The sequence below is a fragment of the Manis javanica genome, chromosome 6, assembly GCF_040802235.1.
Source record: "Manis javanica isolate MJ-LG chromosome 6, MJ_LKY, whole genome shotgun sequence".
Taxonomy (NCBI): Eukaryota; Metazoa; Chordata; class Mammalia; order Pholidota; family Manidae; genus Manis; species Manis javanica.
Genome location: NC_133161.1, coordinates 71,331,894 through 71,354,424, shown reverse-complemented (window position 1 = coordinate 71,354,424; position 22,531 = coordinate 71,331,894). Strand labels below are relative to the sequence as shown.

General features: G+C 37.6%; 1 protein-coding gene across 17 annotated transcripts in view; it reads left to right on the top strand.

Annotated features, from left to right (window-relative positions):
• The window catches only part of AKAP9 (A-kinase anchoring protein 9), a 209,264-nt gene extending 189,825 nt beyond the window's left edge, over nucleotides 1–19,439 (top strand). For 16 of the 17 annotated variants that reach the window (XM_037019808.2, XM_073238857.1, XM_073238864.1 and 13 more), the window contains 12 exons: nucleotides 3,563–3,782; nucleotides 4,536–4,686; nucleotides 5,846–6,508; nucleotides 6,738–6,946; nucleotides 7,292–7,397; nucleotides 8,888–9,070; nucleotides 10,007–10,207; nucleotides 11,116–11,348; nucleotides 13,242–13,327; nucleotides 14,517–14,646; nucleotides 15,184–15,323; nucleotides 18,898–19,439. In XM_037019808.2, the coding sequence (XP_036875703.2) occupies nucleotides 3,563–3,782; nucleotides 4,536–4,686; nucleotides 5,846–6,508; nucleotides 6,738–6,946; nucleotides 7,292–7,397; nucleotides 8,888–9,070; nucleotides 10,007–10,207; nucleotides 11,116–11,348; nucleotides 13,242–13,327; nucleotides 14,517–14,646; nucleotides 15,184–15,323; nucleotides 18,898–18,932 (2,357 nt within the window). In that variant the 3' untranslated portion in view covers nucleotides 18,933–19,439. Of the gene's footprint in view, nucleotides 1–2,988; nucleotides 3,162–3,562; nucleotides 3,783–4,535; nucleotides 4,687–5,845; nucleotides 6,509–6,737; nucleotides 6,947–7,291; nucleotides 7,398–8,887; nucleotides 9,071–10,006; nucleotides 10,208–11,115; nucleotides 11,349–13,241; nucleotides 13,328–14,516; nucleotides 14,647–15,183; nucleotides 15,324–18,897 lie in introns of those variants that run through there. The other variant, XM_073238866.1, reaches the window with a different exon arrangement.
• The last annotated feature ends 3,092 nt before the right edge of the window (nucleotides 19,440–22,531 follow it).

Genomic DNA, 22,531 nt, shown 5'->3' with positions numbered 1-22,531 from the left:
GAATACATTGTAGAGATGGTTTGTGGGAGGTAAATTCCATCAACTTTTTCTTATCTGGGAACTGTTTAATCCCTCCTTCAAATTTAAATGATAATCTTGCCAGGTAGAGTGTCCTTTGTTTGAGGCCTTTCTGTTTCATTTTGTTACATGTATTATGCCACTCCCTCTGGCCTGTAAGGTTTCTGTTGAGAAGTCTCATGATAGCCTGATGGGTTTTCCTTTGTAGATGTTCTTTTTCTCTTTCTGGCTGCTTTAAATACTATGTCCTTGTCTTTAATCTTTGCCATTTTAATTATTATATGTCTTGGTGTTGTCCTCCTTGGGTCCCTTGTATTGGGACATCTGTGGACTTCCATGGTCTGAGAGACCATTTCCTTTCCTAGATTGGGTAAGTTTTCATCAATTATTTCTTCAAAGACACTTTCTATCCCTCTTTCTGTGTCTTCCTCTGGTACCCCTGTAATGCGAATATCATTCTGTTTGGATTGGTCACATGGTTCTCTTAATATTCTTTCATTCCTAGAGATCCTTTATCTCTCTCTGTTTGAGCCTCTCTGTATTCCTGTTCTCTTATGTCTATTCCATTAACAATCTCTTCCAACTCATCTGATCTGCTCTTAATTCCTTCCATTGTTTCATTTCTGTTATTGCCCTCCTGAATTCATCCATTAGCTCTTGAATATTTCTCTGTAGCTCCATCAGCATGCTTATGAATTTTAGGTTGAATTCTTTTTCAGGAGGATTGGTGATTTCAGTCTCACCAAACCCTCTCTCTGGTGTTTGAGGGATTTTGGACTGAACCAAGCTTCGTCTGCCTTTTCATGGCGATGGGAGTGGTTACCAGCAAGTGGCAACTGTGTCAGCTGGGAGAATAAAGTCCCTTCCTGCTTGCTGGTTGCTGTGCCTGTCTCCACTGTCTGTTCTGGTCAACCGCTCACAGGGGGCAGCCTCTGGGTTAATCCTTTGAGCTCCCATTGATGGGGCAGCCTTTGGGATGGCCTAGGGCACTGGCGAGGGTTGCAGGTGAGCGCATCATGTTCTGCTGCAAACAGAGCCCCTTCATGCCTTCTGGACTGTGCGCCCATCTCCAGTGTTTTTGCCAGTCAGCTGCACACAGGGAGCAGCCTCTGAGTCTGGGCCAGTTAGGTGTGCACAGTGAGAAGCCTCTGTGTTAATCTGTGTGGTTGCTGTAGGCGGAGCTGCTCCCTGGCTGTTCTGCAGCAATGGCATGTTGGCCGGTTTGCTTGCAGTGCTGGCAGGGAGGAAGGAACGGCCAGCTGCTTATCGCCGTGAGGGGCCTCTGATCTGCGTTGCTGATGACGTGGGTAGGGCACCTGAAGTTTATTAAAGTTCCCAGCCTGCTGGGCTGAATGTGCCAGGACTATTTTGTCCACTTGTTAAACTTTTGTCCCTTTAAGACTTTTAAAGCGCCTGTTTTTCTTTTGCCCCAGGGCAGCTGGCTGTGGGAACCTGTTGCAGTCTTAGTCTCAAATTTTGCTTTTCTGCTTCTCTAATATCCAGAGCACCATGTGATGTGTGTCTCTGCTCCCAGGGCAGATTACTAGGGCTGGTCATTTAGCAGTCCTGTGCTTCCACTTCTTCCCCACTCTGATTCTTTTCCTTCCGCCAGTGAGCTGGGGTGAGGGGAGTGCTCGGGTCCCATCAGGTCCCGGCTTTTATCTTACCCTTTTCCGTGAGATGTTGTGTTCTCACAGATGTAGCCTGGCTGGTGTACTGTATCTTCTCATCACTCTTCTAGGAATAGTTGTATTTGCTGTATTTTCAAAATATATATGGTTTTGAGAGAAGATTTCCGCCACCCTACTCACACCACCATCTTTTCCTCTCCTGTTTTTGTGATTTTAATTTGTATTTCTCTCATTACTGAAATAGCTTAGTCCTTTGTCACAGGGTTATTGGCTAGCTGGATTTCTCCTTTTGTGATGTGCTTGTTCAGATCTTTTGTCACTTTTCATTAGAGAAGTATGTTAATTTAAATTGAGCTGCAAATAGAAATCATGAATGATTGCAGTGAAATCTAATTTTCATCATATCTAGTGAAGACATCTTTGCCTTCAGTTTTTTTCAATATAATGGAAGAAATAATTATGCTTTTGCAAATTTTTTAAGTTATACCGTAGTCCCACATTTGTTATTGAACATCTGAAGATTTTAAGTATCTTAAAATGTTTCAGAAAAACAAGTATAATGGGACCACAAATTAAAAATATCCCTTATACTTAGACATAAAAGTAATTGAAGGTTATTTCTAGAGAATTGATTAGAATTACTTAAGTTAAATAGAACCCCGCTAAGATACATATTTATGTTTGTAAATCCTTAGCCTCTACTACCTAAGAAATACAATTCACTCTTGAACAATGCAGGGGTTAGGAACATCAGCCCTGCCCCATGCAATCAAAAATCCAAATATAATTTTTGACTCCCCAGAAACTGCTAATAACTAGAAGATTTAACCGATAACATAGTCATTTAACATAAGTTTTATATATGTATTATTCTTACAGTAAAATAAGCAGAGGAGGGAAAGTATTCTTTTCCAGTTGTCACAAATCTCCCAAAAAACTTCCAATATGTTAATTGAAAAAACATGCATAAGTGGTCCCAGGCTGTTCAAACCCATGTTGTTTAAGGATCAACTGTAGTTTCAAAAGCCTAAATTAACATGATTATCTTCTAAAGCCAGTGTTATTCCTATCTCCTAACATAGCTAGTATGAATTATAATATGACATGATAAACTTCAATAAAACTTTTTAAGTTAAAAACACATTTGTGGTGGAATACAGAAACAACATAATAGAGTAAAAATCACCCCTAGTATCTCCTAAAGACTGAAATAGTGGCTATTAACACCCAGGTAAATATATATCCAGACCTTTTCAATGTGATTACATTTATGTTCTTCAAAATAATGGGATCCTGATAGATATTTTGTAACCTTTTTTTTTTCATTTATTATACTTAGGGTTTTTAACAGACCTGTAGCAAGATTTGGCTGGTTTTTAAAGGAAAAAAAAAGAAACATGATCTAAAATGGTGTTTGGACTTCCTACTTTTGTTATTGTAAAGTTCCTAGGGACTATCTACAGAAGAAGAATGAATAAAACAAGCAAGCAATTGTCAACCATTGTAGTCACAGTTACGTAGGTAACTCCTGAAGTACTTTGTGTGGTATCAAAACCACTGGAATATGTTAGTGTGAGTTATTGGAATTCTGACTGAATAATATAAATTCCTATTTATAGTCTTGTGTTAACACCTAAAATTTTTTTGTTCAGGTTTTATATCCATTAACGTATTCTGTTAAACTTTTATCATCCTTACATATTTATAGTTCTGAAATCTTGACCATTTTAGTACTGTGAGGAAAATATGCATAAAATGTATTTATATAGATTGCCAACTTTGGGGACTATAATCTTTGCACATTTGCTTAGTAGTAATTTCCTAAATGAAAAATGAGTTCTTATCAACAAAGATTTATAAACAAAATTTGAGTTGCTAGATCATATTTTAAGTATTAATAACTTTCCATTTAGAACTCTTGGAATATAATATACAGCAGAAGCAGTCTCAAATTCTAGAGATGCAAGTGGAGCTCAGCAGTGCGAAAGACAGAGCAACAGAGCTGCAGGAACACCTGAGTTCTGAGAAAATGGTGGCTGCTGAACTGAAGAGTGAACTTGCCCAAACTAAATTGGAACTAGAAACAACTCTGAAGGCACAGCATAAGCACCTAAAGGAATTAGAGACATTCAGGTGTGTCAAGCTTCCTTATTATAAACTTATATTACTGAGGGGATTAGTTTTATCACAGACATTGTGTAGATCTACGAAAACCTAACATTGTATACAATCTTTAAATAGCATTTTCATTTGGAGGAAAAACTATAGCAGGGAGGAAAAACTATAGCAGAAAGGAAAAACTCCAAATTTTTCCAAATGATAAACCCATGATTAGACATTGGCATATTCTCTGCTGTGGCTTCCATTCTGTTTGAGACTTGTTGTTCTGTAATATATAATTTTGTCCTTTATTTTACCACCAAGTAATTTGAAGTGATATTTATGATCTCATTAGAATTCATGGTTGAGTTAAATTATGCAAAATGTTTTAAAAGATAAAGTTTGTGAAAAGGATAAATCTATTCATGTAAATATTGGGATAGTCTGCTTGCTGGGGGACATTACAGGTACAGTCATTCTTTATTTTGAACATTATTTTCATACACACAGTGATGCCCATGTTCAGTAAAAGACAAAAGAAAATTCTTATTAATACTATTTTGTAACAGTAAATTCTTTGCAATGGTAAATAATAACTGATAGTTCTACTACTAGAAGCAGTTAATTTGAAATGAGACAGTTGAACTCTTTTATCTTTACATAGTATATATTTTCCTATTTACAAATTTATCATAAACCTCCACTTTTCAGTGGAAGCTGTTCTCTCCTTTTATCTCAATGTGTGCTTGGCCAGAGTAGTTTTAATGAAAGTTTTGTCTGATTTAGGTTGGAAGTTAAAGATAAAACAGATGAAGTACATTTGCTTAATGACACATTAGCAAGTGAACAGAAAAAATACAGAGAGCTCCAGTGGGCTTTGGAAAAAGAGAAAGCCAAACTGGGACGCAGTGAGGAGCGGGATAGAGAAGAACTCGAGGTACTGTTATCTTTGTTTGTAAATGTCTGTGGAAAATCCAAATGGGAGAAGAGAGACCCAGGAAGGGCTTTCCTCTTTCTAACATGTGAATCATAGACTTTACGAAGTAAAATAAGTTGTTTGTTGTATGATGAATACTATTATGTTATCTAAGTATATTACCATGAAATGCTAAAGGTGTGTTGCTTTTTTTGTTTTGTGACATCCAAGGATGCATCAGCTATGGTGCTACAAAACGTGTTTGGAGAAATCAGATTAGTGTGTACACAATTTGATAAATAGGGCAGTCATGTCAGTTTAATGCAGACATAGTTTTGGTTTTTATTTTTTAGGGAAGGGGAGCAGTGGTACTTTTCTGGCAGCAGGAGCCCTTGCTGCTATATTTTAAGAAAATTCAAAATGAGTCCCTTAAGTCTGGGCTCTTGCCCAAAGAGGTACAACCCAGCCTTGCGCAGCTTGTGACTCAAGGCAGGTGGTACTGCACTCAGTGCCCATGTTAACAGTAGCTCTGCTGCCTCAGAGTTCTTCTAACCACATACTCCTGGAACTCACTAGCTCTATGTTAAAAATCGGTATAGCCAGCATTTCTGCCCTGTTATTTTGGGTTGGTTTGGGGTTTTTTTTTGTTTTTGTTTTAATGTCCACCATGGTAGCCTCTGGGGATAATGAGCTCTCTCCCTGGTAAGAATATGTTATCTCCTCAGGTACTGATTACTATTTTTTATCATTACAAATCTATATAGGTCTTGAGTACTTGTCCCTAACCCAGCTTTCCCCATAAGCCCTAGTATTTTTAGTGTGTGATTTGGAAAACATTGAGTTTTTTTTTTCAGGAACTCATAACACATGATAACAGAAATACTTACATTTTTAAAGGTTATTATTCCTAGAAGAAATGTACCCTGCTTTTCATATTCCTTAACCAGATATGATTACTTTTGGAGAGAAAGTATTATTTAGCTTAGCTATCTTTTGTTTACATTCTTTAGTGAAAATCAATTGGCTGTCCAAATAATTATGCTCCAACCACTGAAAAATTTGAGTTAATAAGCCAGATAGTTTCTATTACCAAATATGCCACTTTAGTATTAAGAGCACAGTTGTATAAAGTAGTTTTGATGATATTAACAAATTTTTAAATTCAACTTTTTCCTCCAAGGATCTGAAATTTTCACTTGAGGGTCAGAAACAAAGGAATATTCAGCTCAATCTTCTTTTGGAACAACAGAAACAACTACTAAATGAATCACAGCAGAAAATAGAGTCACAAAGAGTGCTACATGATGCCCAGTTATCAGAAGAACGAGGTCGAAACTTAGAGCTTCAAGTACTTCTTGAATCCGAGAAAGTTAGAATTCAGGAAATGAGTAGTACCCTGGATAGAGAGCGGGAATTGCATGCACAGCTACAGAGCAGTGATGACAGTGGGCATCCTCGGCCCTCCTTACCCTCTGAGGACCTTCTTAAAGAGCTACAGAAACAGCTTGAGGAGAAACACAGTCGCATAGTAGAACTGTTAAATGAGACTGAGAAATATAAACTGGATTCTTTGCAAACAAGACAGCAGATGGAAAAGGATAGGCAGGTTCATAGAAAGACATTGCAGACAGAACAAGAGGCCAACACTGAGGGACAGAAAAAAATGCATGAACTCCAGTCCAAAGTGGAGGATCTTCAGCGCCAGCTAGAAGAGAAAAGACAACAAGTCTATAAGTTAGATCTTGAAGGAAAACGACTACAAGGAATTATGCAGGAATTTGAGAAACAAGAACTAGAACGTGAAGAAAAACGAGAAAGAATTCTATATCAGAATCTTAATGAGGTAAATTAACAGTTTCAGAATATTTCTTAAAAGATTGCTACAGTGTTTGATCATGTAATTTTGATATTCAGTTAAGTTATTTAGCTTAAATTATATAGCTATTTACAAAGGATTTAAAAATGAAAGCTAGTTTATTTGAAATATAATAAACTGGGTTCTTGTAAGAAAGATTGTTTTATGTTCTTCATTTATAATTATTGCTTTTTTGTTTTCTGTTTATAATTACCAGCCAGCCACATGGAATTTAACCAATGATCGAACTAGAAATTGGGTTCTTCAACAGAAAATAGAAGGAGAGACAAAGGAAGCAAGCTATCCTAAACTGATTGAAATAAATGGAGGAGGAAATGGCTTTAATCATGAATTAGAAATGATCAGACAAAAGCTTCAATGTGTGGCTTCAAAACTACAGCATGTAGCCCAAAAAGCCTCCAATAGGTTAGACTTTTCTGCCTAACCTTTGAAATAGCATTCTTAGACAAGCTGGACAGAATCTGTCAGTCACTAATAACTAGCCAAGGGGAGGGAATTGAATTTTAAAATTAACATATGTTTATATTAGAAGATGATACTCCATAACAAAACTCATATATCTCAATGCAAATATCTTAACACCATGCCCCAGGTAAAGAGAACACTTAATGTAACGGAGAAGTGATAGGTGAAACAGAGTCTCACCTGATCTGTAATGTTTGTGCTAGTCAACACCACTAATTGAGAACGTATGTTTTGACTTTCTGAAGTCTACAGTTTGAAGACTTTTTCTTTGTCTTTTTCTTGAAGACTACAGTTTGAAACAGCAGATGAAGAAGATTTCATTTGGGTTCAGGAAAATATTAATGGAATTATTTTGCAACTACAAAAATTAACTGGCCAGCCAGGTGAAGAGGTAAGACTTTTTAAAAATTCTTTGTAAAAGTTTTGAGAACAAAGACTTAATGGAAACTCTGTGACTCATTTGAAACTGGCACCATATTTTGTTAAGTTTCGATTTTATCTTTTCATTTATTTTAAGCATTATTTAATAATGCTTGCCTTCTCTCAAGATAGTGAAAGTTTGAGGGGCAATTAATTTCAACTACCATTATTGAATAATTACAGTGACATCTTAGAATTATTATAATAATTGTATAATAACCCAAGTTTCTTGAAGACTAAACTGGCTTCTACCCTCACTAACCCATGAATTCACCATCAGAATGCTACCAGTGTTTTCATAATTGACTTATCTGGTGAATCTTGTCATTACCTATGTTTCTACCTCTTGGTAGCATTTATACCTTTGATCTTTTCCATCTTAAAAACTCTCTCTGTCCTTCCCCTTTGTTTTATTATTCTCTCTTTTTTTTTCTTTATCAGTCTCCTCTGTGAGTTCTCTTCCTCCTGTCTTCATCCACTTTTTTTTCTCTAACTATGAAAGCTCATTCATTCCCACAGCCTGAGTTCTCAGTAGACATTTGAATAAATACTTGCATTGGGCACTTACTAAGTGCAAAGTAGTATTACTGGGTTTTGGGTATAGTGAACAAGTCTGATAAAAATTTCACCCTTAGGGAGCTTATCTTCTGTTGGATTGTGTTTCTAATCTGTACGTTTGTCCTTTAGTCCAAGTTCGTATTTTCTATTAATTACTAGACATCTTTCCTTGGGAAAGTATACTCCAAAGTGACCCTTTAGGAACCTCATAGGCACATTCCAAACTGAGCATCATCTTCCTTGTCTCCTTCCTATACCTTTCTGGTCATGAGATCACCCAGTTTAAAAAGGTGAAAGTCACCATAGACCAGCTTCCTTCACTCTTATTTGCATATCTAAGCAGTCACCAAGTCCTGTGCCTTCTGCCTTCCAAATGTCTGCCCCATGTGCCTTTCATGCCTTTCATCATTGTGTCCATTCAGGTCTTAAGCATTTCCCACCTGGACTGTTGGAATTACTTGCTGATGTGTCTGCTTGACAACAGGAGCTATCTTCCTCAGTTTACTCTGCTTTGCATCCTGCTACAAAAGGAATCTTTCTAACATACAAATTTTGTTTGTGGCATGCTCCTGCTTAAAAGCCTTCCTTCTCTCCACTGCCTGCATTTAGGACTGTTACCCATGAAGTGAAGGCAACATTTACTCCAGCCTTACCAAGCAACTTGTAGCTCCCTGAAAGCAACATACTCTCTCACTCAAGCCTTTGTTCCTTTACACATGATGATCCTTCTGTTTATTATGCCCTTCCCTATCTTCTTTCATACCTGGAAAATTCCTCCTTATTAAGACTCAATTCATGCACTGATTCATGAAATCTGCTGTTCTCAGTGCCTGTCCTCATTTTTAAATACACTATTCACAAATGTTTGTGCTTATGTGACCTTCATACCATTTTATCTTATAGCCTAGCTTAGTGTTCCCAAGTACTTCTTGTGGCTCATTGACTGAAAGACTACTGAGACAAAATGCTGAACTGACAGGACATATCAGCCAGCTGACTGAAGAAAAGAACGATTTAAGAAACATGGTTATGAAACTGGAAGAGCAGATCAGATGGTATCGACAGACAGGAGCTGGCAGAGATTATGTATGTCTATTTTAAGCATGGCTGGATATTAGAAATATTACAAAGTTACATTTTCTGCCACTAGTTTTAACATTTAACTCTGATAATGTAAAAATGTTAAGTATCTGTTTCTTAGTAGGATCACTGGAAAATTTTATAGGGAATGACAATAATAATAATAACTATTATTTACTCGGAGCCTTCTCTGTGCCAGATTCTGTTTTTTTGTATTCAGAATCTCTAATCCACACCCAGCCTTATACATGAGAAAACTGAGTCAGTAATCAAACCAAGATCTACTTATCTCCAAAGCCAGAAACTATTTAAATGTGAATCTTGACTATTTGTGTCAGTTATTTATCAGTTATTATGTTCATAATTCAAGTGAAAAATGCCATTAAATTATGTTTTCCAGTCTAATAAACTACTCTGGAAATTTATTTAAATTTTTCAACATTTAAAAACTATAAAATAGATTGCTACCTTCTGTAATCACCCAATATAAACAGAGAAGACCTGTAAGGGAGCTGTGCAAATACACAATAACACATCCACACAGCTTCTGGAAGGATCCACTTCCCTATGTACTTACTGGGTGGTTTTTACCCCACTTCTGCAGTGCCCTGTTTCAGTCACAGGCTCAACATTTGGACCCATATGGTCCATCTCTTAAGTATCTAGACTTTTTAGTTCAAAGCTCTGCTAAATCTAAACACCTTCTCTGGGTCTAGGCTTTCACAGGCATTTTTAGTTGCGAAGTTAATCTTCTCAGCAATGGACTGTATACTTAAAGTTAGTGTGTTATTTAATGTCACTTCAAAGATTGGCTTTGAACTTTCCCTGTCTGAGGTTAGAAAACTGAGATCCCATAGGGAAACCTTTATAATATGTTTTAATTCAGATTTTTCTTCGGAGACTTGTCTTAAAAATTGTGTAAGTAGGCTCTGATCTCTGTAGTCTTCTAGACACTCATTCAGTGGTGGTGCCAACATTGAAGACATCATTGCTTCTGAGAAACAAGTCTGGAACAGAGAAAAGTCGACTCTCCAAAAATCCTTGAAAAGGGCAGAAGCTGAAGTGTGCAAACTGAAGGCTGAACTAAGAAATGAAGCTTTACTTCAAAATTTGAGCCCTGATGCTGAGCATGCCACTATAAAGGTAGGAGACTTCTTTCATCTAGCCCTGTATCAAAGCTCATCCTCTGCTTTTTTTTTGCCTTGTTTCATCTCTCAGCAAGCTTAACTGAACAGAGTAAAGAAATTTAGGTGGTGCTCAGGCCATGTTGCTAGGTCTCTATAATCAGTCTGCATCATGAATGCATGTTCCCTAGCTGGTCACAAAAAATTTGTGGCAAGGTGTGCCCAGGTATGGGACCAGATTAAGCACTATTAATGGTCACACTGGCAACACCCTGAGCTCATGGTCCCTCCCATCCTCAATAGACCAACAGAAAGTTATCTTTTTAGCTCCCAGCGAAAGCTCTACTATTGTCAGTGTCAGAGTGCCTTTCTCTGTAAGACAGCAAACCCTCTGAATAACCTGGCTCTCTAATGGCTAATAATGAACACTGTAATGAAACTTCTTTAATCAGTTAACATAAAATCCAAAACAAAAAAGAAACAAAGATACTTGGAATATATTTGTTCCAACTATGGAGTGAATATAAGTTTATGACTCTTAAAGGGACAGGAAACATAAACACTGAAAAAGTTAAATAGGTTAGTGACCATAATAATGAAAGCGGCTCTATACAATTAGAAGAAAAATAAGTTGATAGTGGAATGACAAAGATATTTGTAATAAATATGATGAATAGGGGCTAAAATCCCAAATAACCAAAAAGTGTAGCTGTAATGTTGGTATTCAGATTCTGTTGACTAAAAAGAGGCAGAAATGGAAAGGTAAAGGTTAACTATCTTTACTTTTAACTTTGCTAATAGGAAAGCAGTTGCCATCTTACTACTAAGACTTCTTTTTTAAAAAATAAAATCTAGGTTATCTTCCCCTAGAACAATTGGAATGACTTCTTGATAATGTCTTTATGTTCTTCCCTTCTTTAAACACAGAGAATTTATGGTAAATACCTGAGGGCAGAAAGTTTTCGGAAAGCTCTCATTTATCAGAAGAAATACCTGCTGCTGTTACTGGGTGGGTTCCAGGAATGTGAAGATGCCACTCTGGCTCTGCTTGCCCGGATGGGGGGACAGCCAGCCTTCACAGACCTAGAGGGGATCACCAACCGTCCAAAGGGCTTCACCAGGTTCCGGTCGGCTGTCAGAGTGTCTGTGGCAATTTCAAGGTAAAGTACTTGAAAGAAAATGCATTTAAATAGACTGAAGGGATTGGTTATTTTAAATCCTACCTTTTTTCTGCCTCTCATGCTCTCTATTCAGATAGTATGAGACTCTTGCCATCATTAAAATGTGCCTGCTTCTTTCTAGATTTTCATCCTGTCAATGGTAACTTTATGTTGTACAGGAGACCCTGTGAAAAGGGCCTTCCCAATGATGCAGAGCTGGCACACCCAATCTGGATTGTCCTTTTTTTTTTCTTTTTTTTAAATCTAAATAAGACCATGAACTAGTTCAGACGTACAAATAGCAGAGACTGTAAGAGGGAGAAAAAATGGCTTTGCAAAATTATTTAGGGTGACATACATTCATTTTATTTATTACTAAAATAACCTTCACTTGGAGCCCAGCTAGAAAGCCCTGGCCTGATTGCATCGAAGCCAGAGATTAGCCTGTAGGGCGTTGGACACTGCTGGTGCTTTGGTCACACTTTCGCTCTTAGTTCCAAGCTAGGAACTGGTTGGTACTCATTCTGAGTGTGGTTGAAATGGAGCCAGGACTCAAAACTGCCTGAGGACCTGGTCTGCTGCGGTCTTCTCCCCTGGTTGGTGTATACCCAGACACCTAGGCTTCTCCATGCTTCCCGGGACTCCCTTTTGTTTCTGTAAGAGCCAGATAGTCTCAAAGGAATTTGATTTTTAAAATTATTCCTAGGTTATATTTGATATGTCTTCAAAGGATTTTGCCCTTTTTTCTTTACCTAGTTTTTTTGAAAAATATGACACAGAATTTTTTAACTAGAATCTGTCTGAGATTACCTAGAGCAGAATGTCTTTTCAAAGATGAGGAAACTGAGGCAGGGAGCGGTTACAAAGCTAGTAGTGCTAGAGCTAGGACAAGCAGCCAGGGTTCCCGAGTCTCATCCGTGTTGGCTCTAGAGGGATCTGTTGTTTCATACTACTGATAGTCTTAGACCCCCCACCTGCCTCTGCTACGCTGCACTGTCATCACATGGTCCTAGTTCCTCCCTCCTCACCATTTATCATCTTGTATACCTTGTACCAGTGTTAAGTGCTGGGAGATGCATTGATGAAGAAAAAGACATAATCCCTAAAGGCAGCTCACTTTCTAGTGGGGAAGACCAGTGTGCACGTAAGTTTGAAGACACTGAGAGATCAGAGGAGTTAGCCATTAATTTTGATTAGAACTGGGAAGACTCTGTGTAAGCCAGTTGCCATCGAAGGACTTCACTCTACCTTCGTCTGTGTTTGTCCTTTTATACATTCATTGTATTTTGACCTGCCTAAAACTGAGCCTTGAAACTGATTGGAATTAAGAAATCAAAACCGGTGTTCCACAAACCTTGGGCCAGGACAGGGGCAGGCAGCAACTTGCTACACCTGATTTATGACACTGCCATCTTGTTCTTTTTAAAACCAACATGTTTTTCATCTGTGATTATATGGCCTCACTCCTTTCAGTTTTCTTGGCTCACTCTTACTGCCAGTTCAGGGTTTTTAATTCTCTTTCCATCTCAGTTGCCCTTTGGTCTCCGTTCTTTTCTCCTCTTTTCATTATTTCTCTTCCTTTCCTCAGCCATCCACTTTTCTTTATCCTACTTTTGCTCTCCATCTCTCTGTGTCCCATATACCTCTACAGCCAGAACCTGGTGCTGGCAACAGAAACCGCCAGTGCCTCTTGGGAAGCCCTGTTCTTCTGTTCCAGTTAATTTTACTGCAAACCAGAGGACAGTTGCATAGTTTTAGATCAGGCAGTTGTGATTATACTGAAATTTGTTCTGTGTTCATGTTTAAATGTATGACTTGTTTTGTGGGAAGTATATATTATACTCTTTACTTTATAGATTTTTTTTGAAATTTCTTTCTTGGGATCCTTTTTAGAATGAAATTCTTGGTTCGACGATGGCATCGAGTCACAAGTTCTGGTCCCATCAATATTAACAGGGATGGCTTTGGACTGAGTCCAGGTGAAGTCAAAATAGAAGTTTTTCTTAGGTCTGCGATTCTCTAAAATTACTGCATGTGTAATACCTTCCCGGTGATGTGTTCTGGATCCTGTGTTGTCCAAAGACATAGCCCTTATAACTAACAAAGCTGGGGGGACCTTGCTGTTTAAAGAGTAATGGGAGCTGATTTTTATAGAGCACTTAGTCTGAACCAGGTCCTGCTTTTTCCATGTATTCTCCTAATCCTATGATGTACGTACAGTTACTGTTACTCTTTACAGATGAACAACTGAGGTTGGAACACATTTGCCATTTTCCCCATATTGCCAGTCGGAAGTGGTGGAGCCAGCATCAAACCCTGGCAGTCTGCCTGCAGAGCCCACTCTCCTTACTACTACGTTTAAGGCTCTGATACAAAATAGGATTGCTGTTACCTAGTCATGGGGTAGTTATAGTTTGAAGTTCTCACAATTAGACAATAGTCATTTGGGTTTCTGAGTTTACCAATAGGTTGTATAATAATGATAATAGTTAGAATTCCCTCTCTCTACACCTAGAAGTAGAAACAAACATCAGGGCTTCAACATTTCCCTCATAAAGATGAGGTCAGAAGCTGGGAAGTACACAGAGTTACAGATACACAGGGTATCTGTGCTAGTAAACCACCTTTATATATTTCATGAGTAACTGAGCAGCAGAGAAAAAAGAAATGTATTTGGTACCCTAAGCAAAATGTCTTGAAATATGCATCCTCACACTTCAGCTGAAATGTGTACTATAATGAGTTCTGTGTGAAAATTAACATATCTTGAATTACAAGTTTTCTTCTACTAAAAGTCAGTAGAATGGAATGATAAAAGGAACATTAGTAACATCGGTTACATTACTCTTTTTTTATCCAAGTCTTTTCCCCCAAACCTATCCCTCATTTCTCCTCTAGTTTAAAAAGGTATTTTAAAAAGAAAATATTCCAATTAAAATTTATTTTCTTTAATGTATGGTTCCATATTATCAGAAATATTCATATTTAAAGGTAAACAGAACAACAGTTACATCATGGTTTCTCTTCTGTAGCAAGAATAATTGAAAATTTTTATAAATAGGGGAAATTTAATATAGTACAGTCTTTTAAACCCTTATCTGTTTTGTAGAAATTTTTCAAAGGCTTGATTATCTTTTTCTTCACAAGATACACTTTGAATTACTTTAGGTGCAGAAAAGACTGACCCATTTTATCATTCTTCTGGTGGGCTGGAGCTATATGGAGAACCAAGACATACTACATACCGCTCGAGGTCAGATTTGGACTATCCGAGGTCTCCTTTACCATTTCAGAATAGGTAAGAATTTGATAAAAACCTGTCTAGAGTAGTCAAATAGATACTAATATTTAACAGAGAAACAGTGTTAAGGCTCAATTTCCTTGCATTGAAATAGCTAAATATATCTTAAGTTTATGATTTACATAATCTAAGGCTCTGAATCAGAAGTAATTTTTGAATTTATAACTAGTTTGAAAGGATATTATTTCCTGCACCAAGGCTATAGGACACTGGGAAAAGTATTAATTAAAACTGATAGACTCTGGATGTTATGAGAAAAGTTTTGAAGTCTGCATGACAGGATGCATTAATACATACAAGTGTTCATTGGGGACTTCTGTGACAGGCATTGTACTGAACATTGTTATGATGACTTAGTAGCTGCTTTGAATTTATTGAAGAGTTTTTCCTCTACATTGCAAACTTAGAAGTATGAGAGATACAGATTGGGCAGTGAACAAGTGATCCACCCTTTGAGGGCAGAGAATGGAGCCAGTTGCTAAATGACTTGCATTATTTCTAATTTGGATTCATTTCATATTTTTAATCTCATAGGTACCCAGGCCCTCCAGCTGATTTAAATCCTGGTTCCTTAGCATGTTCTCAGCTCCAGAATTATGATCCTGACAGAGCCCTGACAGATTATATCACTCGGCTGGAGGCATTGCAAAGGCGACTTGGGACTGTACAGTCAGGTACTCTCCGCTGAGCCATGGATTGGCAGCGCCACAGTGCTGGGAAGGAAGACCCAGAGCTTTACTTTCTCATTTTGAAACTCCTTGACCTTCTTTGTTAGGATAATCAAATCTTACAGTTCAGTGCTGTTACCAGGTTAAATTTAGGAATTTATGTTGAGACATGACTTAACCACCTTCGATCCCACTCCTCTGCAAAAGGATTCCCTGCTCTCTTCATTTGCAGATTGATTAGAGGAAATGCCAGATGAGCACCAGTGTGCAAAGTACTCTGGGGCTGGCAGAGTCTGCTGGAGATTTTGTGCCTAACTAATACTTGGTGAGGCCTGAGGATCTGGAATTGGGGGGATGAGTGGAGGAGCAGTACGTCAGGCAGGTAATGCCGCTCAGATCCCTGCTAAGACTCATTTTAACTTGTGGTCCAAGAAATTCATCCCTTTCAAAGACTGTAAGAAGACCTTTTATTTTTTATTTTTTTCTCTGCTCACACACACACAGACACACATAATTCATCTTTTTTTTTTTAAAGTATCACATGAACAACATTGTGGTTTCAACATTCACCCATATCATCAAGTCCTCACTCCCCCATTGCAGTCACTGTCTGTCAGCGTAGTGAGATGCTATAGAGTCATTACTTGTCTTCTCCGAGACACAACTCATCTGAACAAAGTGGATTTCCTGTTTACTGTGGGAAAACTTCTTTTCCCTGTCTCCCTTCAATTCACTCCCTTTGGAAGTTTTGAATCATATTAATTTAATGTGCTTTAAGTCAATTTTTATTATAGACCCTTTTTTCCTACTAGTCCCCAAACTAGATATGGCTAATAGCAGATAAATAGGTAGTTTATTTCCTCATAGAATAAGTCACCTAACCCAAACAGCTTATAGTCATGGGAAACTACTTTTTTTTATCACAGTTTTAACGTTGTTTCTTCTGGTTTAATTTGGTTTGTGTTTTGTTTTGAGCATCCAAATTTTACAAGACCCAAATTTTGAAGACTGAAAGATTTTTCAAAAAGCAGGATACTTCAGAGAGAATCTCAACATTAGTCTCACTTACCTGCTATAGAGCCAGCCACGGTGACTTTTAAGTATATATTCAAAATCTCTTTTAATAATCAGTTCAAGTATGAATAAGACTTTCTTAAGAAAATAAAAGGCATTTTTAAAACCTGAAGGGTAATAGTAATCTTCTGCCCTTCATGAACCTAGTTAATCTGGTATAGATTGCAGCCTAATGTGAAATTACAGGCATACCTCGGTACTGTGTTTTTTGCAAATTGAAAGTTTGTGCAATCCTGTGTTGAGCGAGTCTTTCAGCACCATTTTTCCAGCAGCATTTGTTCACCTTGTATCTCTGTCACATTTTGGTTATTTTCACAATAGCTGAAATTCTGTTATTAGAATTGTCATGGTGATCTATGATCAGTGATGTTTAATTTTACTACAATTGTTTTGGGGCATTGCAAACCACACCCATATAAGAAGGCTTACTGAACCAGTAAACGTTGTGTGTGTTCTGATTCCCTCATCAACTGTCAGTCCCTCATCTCTCCCTCTCCTGAGGCTTCCCTATTCCTGAGACACACAATAATTGAAATTAGGCCCAGTAATAATGTTACAGTGGCTTCTAAGTGTTCAAGTGCAAGGAGGAGTCACACATCTCTCACTTTAAATCAAAGGTAGAAATGGTCAAGCTTAGTGAGGAAGACATGTTGATAGCTGAGACAGACTAAAAGCTAGGCCTTTTGTACCACTTAGCCAAGTTGTGAATACAAAGGAAAAGTTCTTAAAGGAAATGAAAAGTGTTTCTCCAGTGAACATACAAATGATTAGAAAGTGAAACAGACTTATTGCTGATACAGAAAAAGTCTGAGTGGTCTGGGTAGAAGGTCAGACCAGCCACAATGTTCCCATAAGCCAAAGCCTTATCCAGAGCAAGGCTGAGAGAGGTGAGGAGGCTGCAGAAGTAAAGTTTGAAGCCAGCAGAGGTTGGTTCATGAAGTTTCAGGAAAGACGCTGTCTCCATAATGTAAAAGTGCAGGTGAAGCAGCAAGTGCTGGTGGAGAAGCTGCAGCAAGTTACTCAGAAGATCTAGCTGAGATAATTAAGGAAGGTGGCTACACTAAACAACAGATTTTCAGTGTAGATGAACAGCCATCTGTTAGAAAAACATGCCATCTAGGATTTCTATTGCTACAGAGAAGTCAATACCTGGCTTCAAAGCTTCAAAAGACAGGCTGACTTTCTTGTTAGGGGCTAAGGCAGCTGGTGACTTTAAGCTGAAGCCAGTGCTCATTTACCGGTCCAAAAATCTGAGGGCCCTTAGGAGTTACGCTAAGTCTTCTACCTGTGCTCTAGAAATGGAACAACAAAGTTTGGATGACAGCACATCTGTTTACTACATTATTTACTGAATATTTTAAGCCTGCTGTTGAAAAACATACTGCTCAAAAAATAAGATTCCTTTCAAAATATTACTGCTTATTGACAATGCATCTGGTAAACCAAGAGTTCTGATGGAGATGGATGACTAGATGAATGTTTCATGTCTGCTAACACAGCATCTGTTCTGCAGCCATGGATCAAGGAGTAATTCTGATTTTCAAATCCTATTAAAGAAACTGATTTTGTAAGGCTGTACCTGCTATAGTAATTCCTCTGATGGATCTGGAAAAAGTAAGTTGAAAACCTTCTGGAAAGGATTCACTATTCTAGATGCCATTAAGAACATTTATGATTCATGGAAAGAAGCCAGAATATCAATAGGATGTTGGAAGAAGCTGATCCCAACCCTCATTAATGATTTGGAAGGTTCAGTACATCAGTGGAGGAAGTAACTGCATATGTGGTGGAAATAGAGAACTAGAATTAGAAGTAGAGCCTGAAGATGTGACCGAATTGCTACAATCTCATGATGTTGCTTATGGATGAGCAAAGAAAGTGCTTTCTTGAGTTGGAATTGACTTCTGGTGAAGGTGCTGTGGAAGTTCTTGAAATGACAACAAAGGATTTAGAATATTATATAAACTTCATTGATAAAGCAGTGGCACTGTTTGAGAGGATTGATTCCAGTTTCAAAAGTAGTTCTACCACAGGTAAGATGCAGTAAACAGCATCACATGTTACAAAGAAATCATTCATGAAAGGAAGAGTCAGTTACGGTGCAAATTTCCTTGTCTTATTTTAAGAAACTGCCACAGCCACCCCAGCCTTCAGCACCCACCACCCTGAGCAGTCAGCAGCCTTCCGCACCCAGGCAAAACCCCTCCATCACCAAAGAGAGAATGGCTTGCTGAAAGCTCACATGGTGGTCAGCAATTTTTAGCAAGAGTTTTTAACTAAGGTGTATACTTTATTTTTTAGACATAATGTTACTTCAAACTTAATTGACTACAGTACAGTGTAAACATAACTTTTATATGCACTGGGAAACAAAATTCATTTGATTCATTTTACTGCAATATTTGCTTTATTGTGTGGTTTGGAATGGAACCCACAGTATCTCCAACATTAGTGTAGGTAGCAATCTAATTTGAAGTCATTTTAAAATCCTGTTTCTCTCTCATAGGTTCAGCTCAATTTCATGCTGGCATGAGAAGATAATCCTTTGAAACATCAAGAATACAAGTGATTTTAAACAAATCCCCTTTTGTAAATCAATGGTTCTTTTGTGCTTTTGTATTGTGGACATTCAATGGGACCAGTACCAACACAGCTTACGATTGTATACAAATCCCTTGCCAGCACATGAAAACAAACTGGAGTTTGTACATATAAGCATTGTGTATGTATTCATGCACAATAATCACTAAATTACATGTATATTTGTGGAATGCTAATTTAAATGATTAAATTATAAACCTTGTGTATTTATCGAAAGGATGAAAAGATTAAACTTCTGCACATTATGATACTGCTGACTGTGTAGCTTGAGGTGTCCTGCACTTTTCTTACAAGGCTACTGAAGTTACATGTTTCTGCCTAATATATTTGCTACTGGTGATGAAGACAGATATCACTTGTAGAGACCTATTTTTGTATAATGGTAGAAGTTTTGAATTTTATGGGGTATTTTGTCAAGTACTGAAATAAAAATGACTTCACCATTTTAACCACACTGGATTTTAACCTTCATTTTTATCTGAGCCATAGTGGTTCATTCAAGCTGCTATAACAAAATACCAGAGACTGGGTGGCCTATAAACAACAGAAAAATTTCTTACAGTTCTGGAGGTTGAGAAGTCGAAGATCAAGGTGGCAGCAGTTCTAGTGTCTGGTGATGGCCCATTTCCCATTTCCTACACTGCCATCTTCCTGCTGTCTCATCACAGGGCAGAAGGGACAAGGGAGCTCTCTGAGGTCTCTTTTATAAGGACTCTAATTTCATTTATGAGTGTTCCACCCTCTCTGCCCCTCACCTATCCTCCATCCCCATGTCCTGGTCACCTTCTAAGGCCTCACCTCCAGGTACCAACAACAACTTGGAGGTTGGGTTTCAATAAATGAATTTGAGGGGATGCAAACACTCAGTCTATGGCAGTGCATATTATCTTATCACTTACCTCAAATATGTAGGATTTAGAGATTCAAAAGGTTGCCCTAATCTTAGAATTAGATACTATTAGGATTTCTCTCTCCCTCCCTTCATTGAGGAATTTTCCATGTGCCTTTAAAATACCAACTTTATATCTAATGTTTTTCAAAAGCTATATTGGTATTTTCATGTTTAATCTGTATTTGCCTCATTATATTTAGTGCTACTGGTGTCCAGAGGTGTGTGCTCACAAAGCCATGCCCACTAAGATGATGCAGAAATCATTTAACTGAAAGAATCTTAGATATTAATCACAGTGCAACAGAGTTAAGCAGTACTCCTGTCCAAGTTCAATTCAGACTGGGAAGCTCTCATAGAGATTATATGAATGTAAATGTCTTAACTAGAGTCCTCTCCCATAATGTGGCATCTCACGGAAACAGCAAGAGGGGTAGTTTTTTTTTTTATTGATGTATAGTTGATACACAGTCTTACATTGGTTTCAAGTATACAACACAGTTCAGCAGTTACCCGTATTATTAAATCCTCACCCCCGCTAGTGCAGTTACTGTTTGTCAAAATAGGAAGATGTTAGAAAATCATTGACTGTATTCTTCCATGCTGTACTACCATACCATGACCAACTTACGATTGAGAATTTGTGTGCGCCTTAATCCCCCTCCCCATTCCCACTAACCCACCCCAACTCCTCCCCAATGGTAACCACCAGTCACTTCTCAGTGTCTATACAAGTCTATTGTATTTCCCTGATGACTAGTGACATGGAGCATCTTTTCATGTGTCTGTTGGCCATCTGTATTTCTTCTGTGGAGAAATGTCTGTTCAGGTCCTTTGCCCATTTTTTAATCAGGTTTTTTTTTTGGTGTTGAATCATATGGCTGTTTTGGATGTTAACCTCTTATCTGATAAATCACTTATGAGAATGTTCTCCCATACTGTAGGTTGCCTTTTTGTTCTGCTGATGGTGTTCTTTGCTGTATAGAAGCTTTTATTTGATGTTGTCCACTTGTTCATTTTTTATTTTGTTTCCCTTGCCTGAGGTGATATGTCCAGGAAAAATTATTCCTTCTTATGTTCAGGAGATTTTTGCCTATGTTTCCTTCTAAGATTTTTATGGTTTCATGTCTTATATTCAGATCTTCGTTCCATTTTGAGTTTACTTTTGTGTATGAAGTCAGTAATCCAGTTTCATTCTTACATGTAGCTGTACAGTCTTCCCAGCACCAGTTATTGAAGACACTCTCTCTTCCCTACTGCATATTCATGGCTCCATCATCATATTAATTGGCCATATATGTGTGGATTTATATCTGGGCTGTCTATTCTGTTCCATTGATCTGTGTTTGTTCTTGTGCCAGTACCATACTGTTTTGATTGCAGTAGCTTTCTAGTACAGGTTGAAGTTAGGGAGTGTAATCCCCTCAGCTTTGTTCTTTCTCAGGATTGCTTTGGCTGTTTGGGGTCTTTTGTGGTTCCACATGAATTTTAGGATTATCTGCTCTAGTTAATTGAAAAATGCTGTTGGTATTTTGATACGGATTGCAATGAATCTATAAATTGCTATGGGCAGGATAGCCACTTTGACAATATTAGTTCTTCCTGTCCATGAGCATGGAATAGATTGCCATTTATTTGTGTCTTCTTTAATTTCTTTCATCAGTGTCCTATAGTTTTCAGAGTGTGGGTTTTTTACCTCTTTTGTTAAGTTTATTCCTAAGAATTTTATTCAAGGGGTAGTATTTGATGCTTAATTATGTCCAGAGGATTTTGTCTCACCATTAGATATTCTATAGTTTATACCAACACAGTCTGTCAACAACTTGTGTGTTCTTGGATATTTCAGATTACCTAAAATTTCTATATTGTTTAGCTAGGTTCTAATAAGAGGAGTTCTAGAAATAATGAATGTATTCTGAAGCAGTTAGTGGATGAAACCTTTTCTAGCTAGCCTAGCTTGCCATTCAAGGCTGTTCTTCTCTGAGAGAGAACATGAGAGGATGGAGAAAGGAGCAGAGGGACAAGTGCTGTGATCAGTCTCAGTCCACTCCCATTGCTTGGGCCATCAGCCTCATGATACTAGGTCTCTTCAGTCAAACTTGTTAATGCTTCTCAATAATTAAGTCTGATTAAAAAATAATCTACTAAGGTCTAAAACAGACTATCACTAAACAGCCTAAGTTCATGTCAAGGTGTGTGTTCACTTTTTTGGTGTCACGGGCCTCACCAACAGTCTTCTCAGTAATGGTTTTAAGACATAAAGTATATAGGATTGCAGAGGAAGCCAATTATATAGAAATAGACTTAAAAAAATTTTTTGTGATACCTAAGATTAAGGAAATAAGATCTAGCAGCAGATCTATTAAAAACTGTTATAATTTCAAAGTAGTAATGAAAGTAAGAGATATTTCAAGAGATCTTCAACATGTATATTGTGATGAAAATAATCTAATTTTTGTTCATAAAATCATGGGTGGTGCTAATAGTGCAGTTTGCTGTATAAATTCATAAAGGAATACTAGATTTTAATTTTAAATTACTACAAATAAAGATGGAATTTTTTTTCCCACTCAAGTTCCTAGATTCCTGAAATCTACTCTCTGAAGCACATATATTGTACAAGTTGTGAATATAGATTATTCAAAGATAA